The following is an 18,169-nucleotide window of genomic DNA, read 5'->3' on the forward strand; positions in this document are numbered from 1 at the left end:
CTTTGGTTGGTTGATGATGCATGAAAGGAATTGTAACCATGGCAGTGAAACGATATATGATAGGAAGAATGTAAAGCTGATGTTCTCTCATGTAAACTATCACATAATTCACAATGAAACCGTACTAATTAAAAAAAATAAAAATTTATTAAAAAAAACACTTAGGAATCTTCTGGAAGAGCCCCTGTATAGTTAAATAGACCGAGCACTGACTTTCTTTTCATTTTGTTTCTTTTTTTTTTTAACTTTCTCTTTGCTGGGAAGAAGGAAAGGAGTATTAAGTTTCTATGAGTATTATCGTAGAACAGCAATTAGTGGTTGTAATAATGAATGAACATGTGAAGCCACACTGGAAATTTGACATGCTTTATAAATGCTAAATAATAATAGTAACAATGTCATGAGACTTTCATTTTCAAACTGTCTTCATTTCGCTCTCAGTTTGAGATTGCAGATTACAACAGTTAATTATAGAAATTGGCTCAGAGTGAAACCTTAAATCAGATTTCCATTAAAGTGAATGGCTACAGCAAAGGATTTGACGGTGGGAGAGTGAGTCTAGCACAGTCCCGGATGGAGCAGGCTCTTCCTGTAGCCAGTGATTTTCCTGTTAGTGCTCTGCTTGATCCACACTATGTCCCTGAGCTTCTAGCCCTCCTCCTAGGAATACCCACTGCCCCTAGTGTTGGCCTAATGCTTTCTTTCCCACTGTCGGTTAGATCTCCTTTTTGTATTCTGTCATACGTTCCCTGGAATTTCTCAGTGGGCGTCTTTCTTTCTCATTCTCACATTCTCTCTCTCTCTCTCCCTCTTGAGCACACACCTCTCTTTGTCTTTCTAAGCCTTTCATTTAGTCCTGGTGTGGTGCTTGGAGAAGCACTCCAAGGTCGGTTTGAACCACAAGGTCAGCAGTTCAAACTCACCAGCCACGCCTTGGGAACCCTGTACAGGGTCGCTATGAGTCAGAAGCGACTTGACTGTATTTAACAACAGAAACAACCTATCATTGACCTCTTCTGTCTGCGGCCTTCTCCCGGGCAGGTGGGTGGGCAGGACAACTCACCCTGCAGACAGCTTGGGAAAAGGACGGAAGAAACCAGAAAAGCCCAATTCCCATCCTGCTCTCTCGCCTCTGCCTTACTCTCTTCACTGGCATCAGTTTCCATTCTCATTTAATTTCTTCCTAAGTGGACCTACTGGGTTACCCTCGGCTTTCACCCTTACTGCTCCCTTCTACCCAGCACCCCTCCAGTTTCTGTCTCTTTGTTGACTGGATTATCACCTCTCCCCAAAAGCCTCTCGCATCCCAAGAATCTGCACTAATGCCCCAGCTCTGACAATGCTGAGGCTTCTCTTCATCGTGTATTGCAAATGACATTTTCTTGGTCTGGCTTTCAAAGCAGTCTTGAAATTCCTTCCATCGTGATGACATCTTATTCATCTCCATATCGCAAGTCCTTGCCTGTGGTCCTGGTACATAGGAGACGGTCATTAATTCTCTATTGATATTAATAGAATTCATTCCATTTTTAAACCATTATTTGTTAGATGATAACTCCCTGTCTTGGGCTGTGTTCTCTGTTGATTGTCAGAAGATGGAGAACACGTTACAAAGGCCCTTTGTGACACTAGCGAGGGAGGTGCATGCTGCAGAGACAGAAACAAAGCTTGTGGGAGAGCAAACCAGTTGGAAAGCAAACACAATGCTGACGTCAGTGACTCTAACAAAGCCAGTTACTCCTTCACCTTTGGAAAAGAGGGTTTTCCTTGAATTCGGCACCGTTTGATTGGCTTGCTTACATACAGGTGTCATGTGAAGAACATCTACTTTTAGATATTTATGCATGCGAGACTTAACATTAAACAGGATGGTATGAGAGATTCATGGGAACTGACAATAACGGGAAATACCAGGTTCACAGGTCGTATTTCACGCACCTTCCAGGGTGTACTGTCCTGGACTAGAAGGGAATCACAGGACCACGTCCAGGCCACCCTTCCCACCCCCTCTTGCCTGTTCAGATGAATTCACATAGATTCATCATGTTCTGTAGAATGATTGTAGTGTTGTAGGTGGTGATTCGGTGTAACTCTATGAGTCAAGAAAGCTTCTTGAGAAACTAAATTTCAAATTGAGAAGGTGAAATTTCAACTCATTCTTATAGAATATGCAGCCCTTCCCTCCAACTTCCCCCGCCAAAGCTCAGACTGCAACCTGGGTTAAGATGTACAGGTGCCAATGTGTAGTTTACTACAAACCCTAGTTATTTGACACAAACCTTAGTCGCCTTTTTACAGTTCTCGAGTGTCTGTGTTCTACTCTCTGGAGCCATTGTTGCTATTGAGAGTTTGGGGTTTTTTTTTTCCCATTGTCTGGAAAGCTTCTCTCCACCCTACAGTTAGTTGTAATCTACTGCTATATCAGACTTCAAGGCTAACAGCGTTTAATAGCTGTCATTAGAAAGTACACTTCTGCTTACCAATGACGCTGCTGTGAATGGTTGTATGAGATTTCTTTTCTGGGAGGAGCCCCAATCTCTTAATTAATTTGAAAGTTATTGCTCATGTTTTCATTCTTAAGACATTACCTGTTTATTAGACTTCAGTAGGTTTCGATTCTCACATTTAAATTGACCATAGCTACAGTCTATTCAGAAAGGTTTCTTACGTACTCTCTAGTTAGCCTGCCCCCCTCACATTATTATTTCTTGAGTAAATATCCATTAAGTAGTTTCACAGTTGCTGTGCGTAGCTTTTCACATGTATTATCTCATTTAAACCTTCCAAAAACCTTATGGACTAGGTACTATTATTATTCCCATTTTACAGATGAGAAAACGGTTGCAGGCAGGTTATGCAAGAGACCCAAGATCCCCAGTGATAGCAGCTGGTGGGAATGAATGAATGAATAAGGAATCAAGAGTGGGCGTTGAGTCTCACTCCTGCTATGTCTTAGCCATGTGACTTTGGGCCGTATCATATCAATACTGAGTACCTTCATCAGCTATTACTGTGCTTAACTAAACAGACTTCTGGAAAGGACCCCAATGAAAACTGTAGGTCCGTGTCATGTCACTTTGGAAACAGTTAAGTGCTGTACAAATAAATGGAAGGTATTATTTCCTCAGACGTTTTCTGTACTTAATTTGAGGCATTGAAATCATGGGACTTCAACATGGCAGGTTGCACATACATATATGCTTTGCAATTAGTGTAGCGTAATTTAATTGTGAATCCATTGTTGGAATTTTGATGCCTTTTGCTTGATGAATAGCCGTTTTCTGTGGGTGTTATCAATTAATCTAGGTAATGGATTCTCTTCATTACCTCATTCTTCATGTTAATTATACAGGATTTTCTTATACCTATTTATCAAGTCAAGACAAGTGCTTTTTTTTTTTTTTTTTCCTCACACGACTCTGAATATGGAATATGTGCAAACAGGTTAAGATGATAGGTTTAATTTACATTCCTGAAAATTCCTAGTGACTTCACGTTTCCTGGCCCCTACCTTGTATCACGTCACGTCTTTTGTTTGCGTGTGTCTGTGAGTGTGCTTAATCAAAAACAGGTGGTGAGCCAGGAGCATTAAACTACCTGTGATTTTTGAGATTATACCTCTAGAATATCAAAGAGGTGTAAAGAATGCATGGGAAAGTTTGAATTTTTATTCCTATCTGTATGATGCAACAAATAATTAATAAGTGCCTCATTTTGAAATATTGCACGAGTCACTGTAACAGATGAAAATTTAAGTAATAAACCATGGAGAGAAGAAAACATAAGTGCATGAAATTTTAAATGGCGCTGCTCATGAAAACAATAGTTCCAGATGACAATCTAAACAATCCAGAAGACAGTATATGACGAATAGGCAAATGAATGCTGTTTGAATCCATTTTGAGTTCAGAATAGTGACTGATGGAATGCTATGGGATAACATGGTAATGGCAAATATTAATAGTAATTATTATTATTTTGGTAAGAAAGTAGACATAAGGAGTTAGGTTTAGGACTATGGCTAGGTTAGGATCGACCTAGGGCTTTGTGTGGAGTCAAACGCTGGACTGGATGGTTGGTTTCAACAGTAAGATCGGTGGTTCAAACTCAGCAGCCGCTCCTTGTGAGCCGCTCTTTGGCATCTTGACTGCACTTAATAACAGCAACAGGGTTTCCGGTAGTGTTAAGTTTGTGACTAGGACACGGTTAGTGTGCATTCCTAGACTTTGTGGCGCTGCACTAGACTTTGAACTACAGCTGCTCCTTGGAAACCCTATACAGAGTCACTGTGAGTCAGAAGTGACTCAACAGCCCTTCACAACAACAACAACAGGGTGAATGTTAAGGTTGTTCGGCTTGATCTAGTTTTAAGGTTGGTGGTAGTAGTGATTAGGTGCTGTTAAGTTGGTTCTGACTCACAGTGGCCCTGTATACAGTTTCCAAGGCTGCATATCTTTACAAAACGGGCAGAAATCCTCATCTTTCTCCTATAGACCACTGGTCCTTGAGATTAGCAGCACACTACGGAACCAGGACCCCTTAGTTTTAGGGTTGTTGTTAAGTGCCACCGAGTCGGTTCTGACTCACAGTGACCCTGTATAGTGTTTCCCAGGAGCCCCTGGTGGGTTCACACTGCTGATCCTACAGTGTCACACCAGAAGTTTACTGAATTTCCTCTTTATTTGCAAGTTCTGTAACATCATTCCCTCTTTTTCCTTTGTGGGGGTTTTTGGTTGCTGTTGTTTCAAACAGATAATCTCTGGTTCCCTATTTTCAGTCTTGTGTTTATTTTTTGTTTATATGGTTTATTTATTTTCAGTCTTTTATATCTAGTTGAATTCTGAGGGACATTACCATATGTGTTCACCTCGGCTTGTCGCCTGCTGTTGTCAGTTCTCTAGCCACAGAACTCCCTATAGTATTTTTGGTCTGTTTCTATGGAAATGTCCTAATTTCACCATCGTATTTGAGCAACAGTCTGGCTGCCTCTATGATTGGCACTATTTTTTCTTTCAGAGTTTTGTATGTCATCCCATTGATGTACATCAGCTCTTTGTAGGTACATTTTTGTTTTTCTCAAGCTGCTCTCAGGATTGTTTCTTTGTCTTTGGTTTTGAAAAACCTGGATTAAAAGGTTTTCATGATTTTCTTTTGGGGTCCATCTCTGTGTGGAATTCATTCCGTTTCCTGAATGTGCATCTTTTAGGCTTTAATGATGTTGGAGAACTTTTCTTTCAACAAATCTTCAACAATTGTCTATGTTTTGTTTTGTTTTTGGTCTCTTTCCTGTTCTGGAATTGCAGTCCTGTGATGTAAGTTACTCCTCTTGACAGTGGCCCACATAATTCTTAGACTTTGTTTGGATTTTTTGGTTCTTTTTTCTGATTTTTACTCCAACAGATAAATACTGGGAGATAATGTCTTGAAGCTCAATAATTGGGCCTTCCATTGATTCAGTTCTAGTTCTTTGCTCTTTCAATGTATTATTTATTTCAGAAATCTTAGTATTAATCTTCTGGACTTGTACTTGATGTTTTTGTGTGGTTTCTAACATAACACAGAAGTGGTTATTGGAATTACCTGATGACGAATCCAAAAGAGCAATATTTAGGAACTTTCAACGGATTGAGAGAAAGATAGCTGCAAATGAAATCAAGGACACAATAAATGAAATGACAGGAAGCCTGTAAAAACAGATAGTAATTAATTGAATACAAATACTTTTTTCTTAACATTTTCTGTGGCTGTTGTTTTATATTTGATGCTCTGTATAGAATACACCTAAGACCTCCTGTTTGAAGTGTGGCCACTGTTTAGGCAATTCGTTTGTAGAGTGTCGCTGGCAGCATTTTGATAAGCCACTTTCTACTTCTGACTCCAGGTTGAAGCCATCCTCGTCAATATTTTCGGTGGGATTGTGAACTGTGCCATCATTGCCAATGGCATCATCAGAGCCTGCCGGGAGCTAGAACTCAAGGTCCCCCTGGTGGTCCGGCTTGAAGGTGAGTTGAGATAAGTTTATGGTGTGCTACTCCCCCTTCTCCCAGCTCACGTAAGTAGTGTTTGCTGCGTTCTGAACTCGGGTGCTTCCCAGGATGACAAACTGAATCACTGCATGGCGTCAGAAGAAGCCAGTGTAGTGGGCTAGTATATTTCAGCACCTCTGATGGGTTGAAATGGACAGATACAGCTCTCCAAGGATAGCTTGTGTTGTGATTCCCCATAGTTTTCAAATTTAAGATCCCTGGTGGTACACAGTTTGTACCCAACTGCTAACCTAAAGGTTGGGAGTTCAGACCTACCCAGTGGCTCCGCAGAAAAGGCCTGGTCATCTCTTCCTGCTAAGATTACTGCCTCACACCCTATGAAGCCGTCCAGTCTGTATCACATGGGGTTTCCATGGCTGGGGTTGGCTCAGTGGAACATAACAACAGTAGCAGGGTTGTTGTTGTGAAGTGCCGTCGAGTCAATTCTGACCCATAGCGACCCTGTATAGGGTTTCTGAGGAGCAGCTGATGAGCTTGAACCTCCAACCTTGCAGTTTCAAACGGCTTTGCTGTCTGGCACATTCACCCACAGCACCACAAAGGTAGCCCTTTTATATGAGTCATTTCATGAGATTAATGTTCTTTAAAAAGCACTCTGAGAAATTTAAAAGAGTTTTTTTTTTTTGGTTAGGGGACTACTTTAACTGTTAAAATTGTTGTTGTTAAATGCCATCAAGTGGGTTCTGACTCATAGCGACCCTGTATAGGGTTTCCAGGGAACAACTGGTGAGTTTGAACTGCTGACCTTGTGGTTCAAACCAACCTTGCAGTCTAGTGCTTTATCCCACAGCACCACACCAGGACTCCACATTAAAATCAGGGAGCCCAGAAAGTTTTTATTTATTAACTAATTTAATTGATTAATTTAATAAAAGCAATGTCTGTTTAGAAAGTTTGAATTATTTACGTATTCATTCATTTTTTTTTTAAATAATAAAACTGTAAGTTAATATAAGAATAATATTTTCATGAAAAGTAACCATCTCTTCAAGATTTTAATAACGATAGCAGTATTGTTTTACATTTAGAAAATCTTTTTACTGTCTGACTCTATCTGCTTCTGTACTGAGTCTCTTACAATGTATTAGTTTAGTTGAAGTATATAAAGAAAATCTTGCTTAATTAATAAACATATGTTTGGGGAAAGGAGGAGTTTTTAATAACCTTTTTATATTATTTTATATATTCTTCTTTGGTACTATGCTAAAAGTTTATGAGTGGTTATGTGTTGTGGCATCGGTTCCAAGTCATAGCGACCCTGAGTAGGGTTTCTGAGGAGCAGCTGGTGGGTTTGAACTGCCGACCTTCTGGATCGCGGTCCAATGCTGATCCTCCAGCAGCACACTAGGCATCTTAACAATTTCTAAGTCATGATTTCTAAATAATTGGTTTCATTATGGAATCTGAAACTATGTCAGTGAAAATTCCATCGATGTGGTTTGTATATGAAATGGATCTCTTACTCATGTATGATGTATATCATGCATTGATCATTTGGAAAATATTGGATTATGCAGATCTTCTCAAAGTTGACACAGTTCAGCACGTGGTATTAAAAACTCATGTTTGTTAATATCACTACCAGTCTCTTCAGAGCAGCCATGATGTATTGGAAACCTGTCAAGTTCACGATGGTAGGATGCAAGTTTTCCAAAATTCTAATTTTTACTTGAAACTGTCAATTTTTATTATCAGCCACAAAACTGTCCATTGTTTTTCTTGAAATGGCAGGCTCATTTCACTCATTTTCAAGAAAATGCCTGCAGATAGCTAAGTCTAACCAACGAAGTGTCACTCTTACATGCAAAAATGGTATTCCATGTACAAAGTTAGTAGCTCACTATGCAAACAGTTGTACAAATGCTTTTCTGCAAACCAGCCTTCTTAGATCAGTTTGCAGCTGATGTGCTATATACTTGCACTTTAGTGGGTGTTTTCCATTTAATGGCACAAAGTATTTAAAAAAAACAAAACACAACTATGTTCTCAGGGGGAGATGTAATAAAATTAATAATATTGACAGTTCACCTAGTGCATTCTGACTTGACACTGGAGAATTAGTACTTCTAGCCTATGAGAACTGCCGAAAAAGTCTTACTCGCATCATCAGCAAGCTCAGATGACAGTAGTCCAGCTGATAGGTTTGGGGAGCGTGATGTTTTTCCTGAGCTCTGTGTGGTGTTGTGCTTCCCTCCAGACAGACCTGCTGCCCACGATAAGTTCCCAGGGCCATGCCGACCCTGCTCTGCATCCTACCCCTTTGGAGTCAGCACCCCAACAGCTACAGTGTGTTTTGTCTTTATCTGTTTTTTCCTTTGTTTCTCTTTCTTCTCTCTCTTACATGCACTATTACTACTCTTGTGTCTCTTGTGCTCCCTGAGACCCTGTGGCTTACAGTCTGAGACCTTCACAGCACAGGCCTGCAAGAAATAATGATCCCAAGAGAACACTGAAAATAGCAGAAACTCTAATTGGCAAAATTTGATAGGGACATTAAAATGTAGCAAGGAATTAAATCTTCTTAAAGAATGTAAATAAAACATAAACATTATTTCAATAAAAGAAAAACAGTTGGCGAAGCTTCATTGAATGGATATGTCAAGGAATTAATGGGTTCATCAGAACTGGTAAAATTCTGATTAAAATGTAAGTGTTCGATTATTCTGAAGATCGAACTGACCAGTGGCCCTCCCCTCTCTCTGACTCTAAATGTCAGTGGTCCTTTTGTGATCTTAAAAAACAACCTTATGGAAGTCTCTGTAAACGGACCAACCTAGTGCCTGTCACTTACAGGTGGCGAGCTATGAAAGGATCCTGTGGTAGACGCCTTCTTTCTAATGTCCCTCCTGTGCCGGGATTATCAGCAGAGGTCGACAATGATTAGTACAGACTCTGCAGTAATCTCTAACAACGCCTCACAGTCCCAGAAAAGAGTTGTTGTCGCTAAGTGATGTCAAGTCAGCTCCAACTCACAATGACCCTGTATAGGGTTTCCCAGCAGTTGCTGGGTTTGAACTGTTGACCTTGTGGTTCGCAGTCCAGTGCTGATTCTATACCGCCACACCACAAGTTTCGCACTTCATTTTTGCCCAAAATATTAAAAGGAGCACTTCTTTTATTTTCATACTGTGCTTAATATTCCAGGAATATGAAATGATCCATATAATACCCGGATGATACATGGAAAATAACACATCCAAGATTATTCCCCTTAATAATCTGCCAGCTGAAGCCAAGCTATTAGGAAGAAACTTGGAAATTCCTCAAATTAGCCAACAATTAAATTTGTCTCTTTTAAGTCATTGTATTTCCAAGCAATATACCTACCTATCAGTTCTGACTCATACTGACCCCATATATACATAGGGTTTCCAAGGAGCGACTGCTGACTTCGAACCGCTAACCTTGTGGTTAAACTGACTTTGTAGTCCAGTGAATATTCTACAGTTCCACACCAGGACTCCCATCCATTTCAAGATCTCTGGGGAAATTGAAAAGCGTAAAACAGCAGAGTTCGCCGTCCATTTACAGACACTATACATCACATAACAAGGCGGGCCCTGATAGCACCTTTTCTCTTAGCCATTGCCATCGTGGTATCCCAACAGCCAGCAGCCTGGCTATGGAATCCTAGGAAACTCACCTTAGCCTGATGACCTAGCAGGGAAAGACGCAGAATGAGCTCAAACATGACCCTGCCCCACATGCTTATCTGGCCTAAAAATCGTTTTTCTCGGATGGCTTTTCCCTCTAGTAGCCCCTATAGTAAAATCCTGGAACATTTATTAAGAGAACAAAACCGGAGAGAGATTTTGACACTTTGCTTCCAGAGTCCTCACTGCTGTTCTTTTATTCCTCTGTGGAGACTGGAAGCTTGTTCTCTAAGAAGCCCCTACGTCCAGCATCATAGTGCCATAGGCACTCAGTGATTTCTGGGAACCTAGTGGTTACGAGGCCAGCGGCTTGAAACTTCTAGCCATTCCATGGGAGAAAGATAATGCTTTCTGTTCCTGTAAAGATTTACAGCCTGGGAAACCCTGTGCAGGGTCGCTATGAGTCAGAACCGATTCTATGGCACATAACCGTCACCACCATAGAAACTCCAAACCACTATAAGACTGATGAACCTGTCCCCAAATTAGATCGTTTCTGCTTCATAAACAAAGGAAAGATGAAGACTTCTGCTCTCACTGTACCCTTAGCACTAATTATATCCGGAAATTTTGTAAAAACCATCATCCATAAAGGCCCCAATATCATTTTTGTTGTTGCTGGGTGTTGCTGAGTTGGTTTCAACTCATAGGGAACTACTTCATAGGGTATCTTGGCCTGTCATTTATATTGAAGCAGATTATCACATTGTTTTTTTGCAGAACGGCTAGATAGATTCGAACCACCAACCTTTCGTATGGCAGCTCAGAGCGTAACTGTTGTGCGTCCTGGGCTCCTTAAAGGTCCCATAAGAGGAACTAAAGACAAACCAAGGACTTCCTTCTTATGCTTAGGAAATGCAGGGTCCTGTAAAGTGTCTTGTACCCTGACTGTCTACTCAGACCACTGTCATTGGCATAGTTAACGTTTGTTGTTGTTATTGAGTGCCATCGAGTCGATTCCGATTCATAGCGACCCTCTATAGGTTTGAAGTCTACAGTTGTTATACGTTCAGAGATGTAATAGAGACCATTCAAAGGGTAATATTCAAGTGGAGCCAGGAGGAATATGTAAGACTTAGATCATTAATAAGGATGAGGGAATTTGGTAGAAAGAGGAGCCAGACACAATCTCATCAGATCTGTCCCCTATTCAGGAGTTGGTACTGGGGTCTTAGCAGGGGTAAACACTGGAAGTCGGGGCCTAAGTAGATCAGAGAGCCATGCTGGTGGGAGGTGCCTTACAGCAGCAGACTGCGGCTGAGAGAATGGAGCAGGATAAACATCAGTAAGCAGAGGTGTTGGTTGGCGCTCAGTGCCATTAAGCACTTCCAAGTCGCAGCAACCCTGTGTAGGCTTTCTAGAGGTTAGGCAGAATCTAAAACGCTGGTAAAATTCCCTCATATAATGAAAGTTAGATGAAGGCAAGCGCAGAGATAGAAACACAGAAACAAAAAAATCCACACCCAAACCAGTTACCGTCGTAAAGAACAGAGTGGAAACGCCGCATATGGTTTCCAAAGCTATAATCTTTATGGAAGAAGATCGACTCCTCTTTCTCCTGCAGCAGAGCGCTTTAGCCACTGTTCCACCAGGGCTCCTTAGAAACCAGAAGAGAGAAAAGGGAAACTTTACTCTTCTAAATGTAGTGTCCAGAACAATGATGCCACTGGTGCAGACTCAGGAAAGTCAGAAGAAGGCAGTGGTCAGAAAAACTAGCAAAGAATTAAGCCATGGTACAGTCACCCCGAGATTGGGGTGAACATAGAATTGTGTAGCGGACTGTGGAAGGGTTCAGATCAAAGTCAGACGGAGGTGTAGGAATACAAGGGCATCATTTAAGAAGACATGTGGTAAACTACTAGAAAAATCGCCCTAATCTTGACGATGTTCCCGGTAAACCACACTCAGAACTTCTTGTTCTAGAAATTACTCCCCTGTAACAACACAGCTCAATTAAAAATGGAAAACCAACTAAACACAGTCTTGTCACAGGTCTGCTTCTCAGTGCTTCTGATGGGGAAGTTTAAAATGACTCAGTACAGAGCATCCTGGTGTGGTGCTGTAGGTTAACGTGCTCGACTGCAGAGTTGGTTTGAACCACAGCTGCGCCTCAGAAACCCTATACAGGGTCGCTATGAGTCAGAAATGACCTGGCAGCTCTTAACAACAACAGAGAACTTTGGACATTTTCTCTTTACTTCAACCACAATTTTTCATGTACTTTTCTTTGGTGGGAACATAAATTCCACTTCTTGCACAGATCTCTCCATGCTTATATTTTAGCCAACCTCAGAGTAAGATGTGGTTCCTTCTTTTTGTTTGTTTGTTTGTTAAAGACAATATGAATAACAGAACAACCCTTCGTCATCTGTGGATGCAGGAAGATTTTGGACAATCCCAAGTGATAATTTCTGCCTTAACTGTTGTACTTCCCAGCTATACATATTGGGATTCATATTAAAATTGGTTCATATACCCAGAAAACACAGCATTGTCTAGCCAGAGGAAGTGAGGTGTTATATTGTGTTCCTGAGGCTGATAGATATTAGGAGCTCTGGTACTGTAGTGGTTACAAGTTAGGCTGCTAACCTCAAGGTCAGCAGTTCGAAGCTACCAGCCATTCTGCAGGAGAAAGATGAAGCTTTCTGCTCCCATAGAGACAGACTTACAACGTTGGGAACCGTGTGCAGGGTCCTATGAGTCAGAATTGACTCCACGGCACACCAACAACAACATTGTCGATGTAAAAAAAGAGTGCTCCAAGCCGGATGGTTTCAAACAGCAGACATTTGTTCTCAAAGTTATGGAGGTTACAGGTATAAAGACATGGTGTTGGTTCCTTCTGAGAGCTCTGAGAAAATAAGTTCCATACTTCTCTCTTAGTTTCTGGTGGTTCCCAGCAAGCACTGGCATTCCTTGACTTACAGAAGTAGCACTCCAATCTCTGCCTCAGCCTTCATATAATTGTCTTTCCTTAGGGTTTCTCTGTCTCATTCATGTGCACACAGCTCCTGTTGGATTCAGACCCACCCTACCTACATCCAGTATGACTTCCTGTTTACTTCAATGATAAAATCTTCAAAAATGCTATTTCTAAACAAGGTCACATTAAAAGGTACCCAAATCCAAGACTTTAGCATATCGTGTTGGGGGTTACAAATCAATCTTTAATAATTGGCCAGGTGGATACAAAGAAAACAGGTGTAATGAAGATTTGAATTGCGATCATTAAAGGTATTATTGGTGACATTTATCAAGTGCTTTTTAAGTGCCGGACACTCCACTCCATGGTGATCCGTACTGCTTAAACAATTGTGCAAGTCTCAGTGGCCAAGATGACCGACATTCCAACAGTCCATAGTGTCTGTTTCTCCACGAACTCTTTGAAGGCCCCTTGTATATCCTGCTGGTAAACAAGATGACACCTCACGGTTGTTAGGTAGCTGTTTGGAAGATTCCAGATTCTAGCCATAAGTCTCACCAACCTGGTAGTCCACATTATAAAGACTGACTGCCCACACACAATGAGTTAGAAATGTCCGAATGAGAAAAGTTTTAATCAATCAAGTCAGGCTTGATTTAGTGGGATTTTATGGACAAATCTTTGTTCTCAGCTGTATAATAATTACAAGCTGTTTTACCAGTGGATAAGGAAAGGATTACTCTCCTCTTTGAAAATGGTAACTTTATAATTACGTGTATTTACTTGCCTTATCAGAATAGAACTCACCAGCTGAGACATGGGATTATTTTTTATTTAAAAGACTCTTGGGCGAATTAACAATCACATATTTGGAGGTAGTTTAGCTTTTGATTTGTCTCTGGCATGAATAAAGAACAAATTATCTAAAATGAGTTATCTTCTTTTTCCACTTTAAAATTTATACGAAACCATGGCACAAAAGTTACCCCTATAGTTCATCCAATCAAGCTCTTGAGACTAGATAAATGTACAGACATGTACCAGTCACTCTGTATATTCAACGTACAGATGTGGTTTAACATTGTTTATAGGTGGTTTTATGATCTAGGCCGGAGTCCACAAACATCTTCAGAAAACTTCCAAATAGACCATATCAGAAAGGATATTGACTTTTATTTATCTATTTGTTTACTGAGCATTCATGTCTCCTTGTTACTGTCTTATTTAAATCTACAGCAAATTTCTTTGACTCAAATAGGTGTGAGGAGAATGTTGGGTTTTTTTTGTTTTGTTTTGTTTTTCTCATGGACTTAGAGCTAAGCTCAAAAGAAAAAGCATAAACCTGGATAATTTGTAAATAGGGCCCCATTTCTGCTGGCCAGCACCTCTCAGTTTGACCTGTCCACCTAGTGCTGAAAGGTTTGTTCAAGAAACAGAAACACTCTTTTCCGTTTTTACCAAATGTCTGTAAATCCAAAGTACCCTCTGGTCTAGCTGTTTGTACCATTACTAATGTCTCGGAGATCCCTAAACTCGGAAGTGGGTGAGAAAGTACGCTTAGGTCAGAAACCGTCTTCCGTGTCTTTTACTTTGTCAGCACAGATGCCAGCACTTCCTCTCTGTGGACACTGCCTCATTCTTGCTTTCGGAAACACTGACAAATTAGAATCATAGCTTGGTTTTGTTTGTTAAGTGTTATCTAGTCATTTCTGACTCACAGCAACCCTGTATACTGTTTCCAAGGAGCGACTGGTTGGTTGGAACCACTGACCGTGAGGTTAGCAGTTCAGTGCTTATCCTACAGCATCACAACAGGACAGCAGAGCCATTACCATTGTTGCGTATTGTGGTTAAGTGCCATTGAGTCGGTTCCGAGCCATAGGGACCTAGTATAGGGTTTCCTCGGAACGGCTGGTGAGTTTGAACTGCCGACCTAGTGGGTCAATGTGATCGTATGGTCAAGTGCTTATTCTACAGCACCATCACTAGGGAAATTTAAATCAAGTGCCCTTTTTAGCATGGACAGAGTAAACACACTACGTGGTACTCTGGTTCTCTGGTTGGCTACAAGCCGTTGGGTGGAGAACAGAATACCAAAAAGTATGAAAGGGTTAAGAAGCCGTCACAGAACTGTCAGTTGTGCCCATAAGGGAGCCTTGTATTCCTCAAGTCTTCAGTGATTCTGAGTTGTAAGAGCCAAAGAGGAGAATAGTAGTTATTCCTTCATCTCGCACAGGAACAACAGCCTTGGTAAACTAACTGTGACTGACTAGTGTGGGAAGTTCCTTTCAGAGGGTCTGGACCCTGGGTCTGTTGTTAAACCAAAGAATAAAGAGTACAGTGGGACCCCGGACAAGGGTTGGAATGATTCTAGGTAGAGAGAGAGCAGATAGGACTAGCTGACCCTGGGGTCCCACTCCATCACCCGGTCCCTTTGCGCCTTTCTGGAGCTGTGGGTTCTCTCTTGGACTGATGTCCATGTTGTACGCAGCACATGCTTTCCATCTTTTTCGCCTTTCCCAGTCTCTGTTCCCATACAATGTGAGCGTCACCTGCTTCCCTCCCCACCTCCCTTCACTTTGACATCGATGGCTTCTACTCCCTGTAATTATTAGCATTCCTCCCCCTCCCTATGCATCCATCCTCCCTATATCTTCCTGGTATTGACTTCATTATCACCAGTTAAGACAAATAAAACATGGGAGAGAACCCTGCCATGCCATTAGTCTTAAGTTCTCTCCATTGTCTAAATGGATGTCTGCTCTCAAATGTTGAAATACTTGCCGCACGTACACATTCGACACAGTCGGACAAGACCTAAGCTAAAGTATTACTTCACTAGCTACAATTTGTTTGTTTACTTTTGTGTGTACGTTTAACTTTCTAGGCAATTCATTTAGTAGATTTGGTATTTTGACACTTTAATTTTCATTTCACCTCAGACAGACCATGCAAATAATATCTTATGTTAGACAGTAACCACGCTGCAGTCTTACATAAGAAAAAGTCTTCTAAGGCATTGTAAGGGTGTTGTCCTTGTAGTCACAGGACTGAGCCTCCTTAAGGAAGATGGGCTCCTCTTTATGCAGGGTTTATTTTATTTTGGATGAAATGAACCCAGACACTTCTGAGCACCTTAATAAAATGGTGGTTTATTGTAAGGCTATAGAGATGGATTGGCCAAGTGGCAGCATCGATGGACTCAAGCGTGGCAACAGTAGTGAGGTTGGCCCAGGATCGGGTAATGTTTCATTCTGCTGTGTATAAGGTCCCTATGGGTCGGTACCGACTCAATGGCACCTAACAACAACAACAACAACAACAACATAAACCCAGACCCCCACAGTGTTTCATCTGGGCAGTCCTCCCACCTCCAGGCCAAGACTGTAAGAGACAGAAGATGAGCAGTGCTCCCTTTGAGCTGCATCCCCTAAAAGAAGACCTGGGGTAGGCAGGGCAACTGTGTCCTTTCAGGCACTTTCATCTGGTAAGTTTCACTCACACACACACACACACACACACACCCTTCCCCCCCCCCAGGCAGAGCCACTTAAAGGGAAGGAGGAGGCCAGCAGTCTTGTGTTAATGGCCAGCAGTCTTGTGTTAATGACTGTCTCTGTGTGGAAGGAAACATCCTAGCACATATCAGTGGTGATCAGTCTGAGCTATGAATGGGCATCAGTTGGTCAGTCTAGGCTGTGGTTATCATTAAAGACAGGAACCTGAAGTTGTTTCCCTTAGTTGACAGTGTGGGTGGGACAGTTTTAATAAAAAGAAACTTTTTAGGGCACAGTAGGTACCCTGACAGGTGGACCCTGAGTCTTCTTTTATAACATCAGCGCACCAGTGTCTGGTCTCTGGGTGTTTTCGAAGTGACCAGTTGGTTCACTTCTTCCTGCTTCAGTTTCCTCAAGTAAAACTTGATAGTCATATCTGATGAACCATCAAAGAGAAAGAAAGATCGTAATGTTATCAGGAAGGCCGTTTCTATTGTTAAGTGCTATCGAGGTGGTTTCCACTTCATAGGGATTCTGAGCCTTGTGGTTAGCAGTCAGTGCTCATCCTCCAGCACCACATCCAGAAGGTGGTTGTGGTTGTTAAGTGCTGGGAAGTTGTTTCCGACTCAGAGCAATCCTGTATAGATAGGGTTTCTAAGGAGCAGCTGGTGAGTTTGAACTTCCAACCTTGCAGTTTAGACCACCCTGTGGTCCAGTGCATTCTCCCACAATGTCAGCCACATCAGGACTCCCATCAGGGAGGGGACATAGACAAATGAAGTCCATGCTAGCTTTGTGGTGATCTGTTGTTGCTGTTGCTGGTAAGCGCTGTCAAGTCGGTTCTGACCCATAGCAACCCTGGATAGGGTTTCTGAGGAGTGGCTGGTGAGCTTGAACCGCCAACCTTGCAGTTCAAACGGCTTTGCAGTCTGGCGCATTAACCCACAGCGCCACACCAGGACTCCTGTTAATGAAGACACCCATAGAGTGCCACCTTGAGGTCTTTGGGGACATAGGTAGAGAAAAACTCCATGAGAATGTTTTCAAACTCAGAGGACAAATAGCTTCCATCTCATGTCACCTTCTGTTCACCGGCAGTGGCTGCCTAAAGCTCTATGCCATGGAAGATTCTGAGGCTGTATGCAAGCTCAGTGAGAAAAAGTTCTAAGATCAAATAGTGTTGGATATCACAAGTGTGAGAAAGGAGAGTGGGTGTACTTGAGCCAAGTATTTATCAGTCTTGATTCAAAGAAAGCAAAGGTGGGGTTTCCTACTGAAAAAATACTGCTCCCTACCACCCCCATAAGGAGCTCTGGTAGCGTAGTGGTTACTAATCGGGCTGCAAACCTTAAGGTCAGCAGTTCAAAACTACCGTCTGTTCCACCAGAGAAAGATGAGGCGTTCTGCTCCCTTGGAAACCCTGTACAGGGTCGCTATGAGTCAGATCTGACACCACGGCACATAACCAACCAACCAACCAACCGCCCCCATATCAAGCAGGAAGTCAGGGTATCAACCTGGGGAAGCAGCAAATGAAGCCCCATTCTTATCCTCTGCCTGTCTTTGGGGCTAGGCCCACATCTCCAGCCATGTCATTGGCAGAGAGCAATCGTCTGCAGACTTTCTCTGTAAGGGACTAGATTTTAGGCGCTGTGAATCGACAGTTACTCAGTTCTGCCACTGTGGCACGGAAGCAGCCGTCAACAATACGTAAAGGAATGGTCACGGTTTTTCCAGCAAATCCAGTAAACAGGCACTTAAAGAGATGTAGCCCATTGGTCATACCTTTGCCCCCTGCTGGTGTAAGGAAGCGACCATCAGCAAGGCCTACAATTCAGCTAACTGGCCACATTGCCTGGGCCTCAGTCTTCTCGTTTCCAGATCTAAAACGCTTCATAAGAGTCAAATAGGAATTTGACAGGCAAGGTTAAGCTCTCAGAACCTAACAAGGAAAATATTAGCGGAGGGGACCGCTTAATCATTTCACCTCCATTTCAGCTGAAACATACACAATGATGTCACTTCTTAGGCAGCAACTGAGATCCAACA

The 18,169-nt window shown here is 42.0% G+C and overlaps 1 protein-coding gene across 1 annotated transcript in view; it reads left to right on the forward strand.

The window, feature by feature from the left end:
* The window catches only part of SUCLG2 (succinate-CoA ligase, GDP-forming, beta subunit), a 296,247-nt gene that overhangs the window by 263,598 nt on the left and 14,480 nt on the right, over positions 1-18,169 (forward strand). Inside the window, exon 9 of the mRNA XM_006865639.1 lies at positions 5,882-6,002. Within this exon, the coding sequence (XP_006865701.1) occupies positions 5,882-6,002 (121 nt within the window). The remainder of the gene's footprint in view (positions 1-5,881; positions 6,003-18,169) is intronic.

The sequence above is a fragment of the Chrysochloris asiatica genome, unplaced genomic scaffold (genome assembly GCF_000296735.1).
Source record: "Chrysochloris asiatica unplaced genomic scaffold, ChrAsi1.0 scaffold00080, whole genome shotgun sequence".
NCBI lineage: Eukaryota > Metazoa > Chordata > Mammalia > Afrosoricida > Chrysochloridae > Chrysochloris > Chrysochloris asiatica.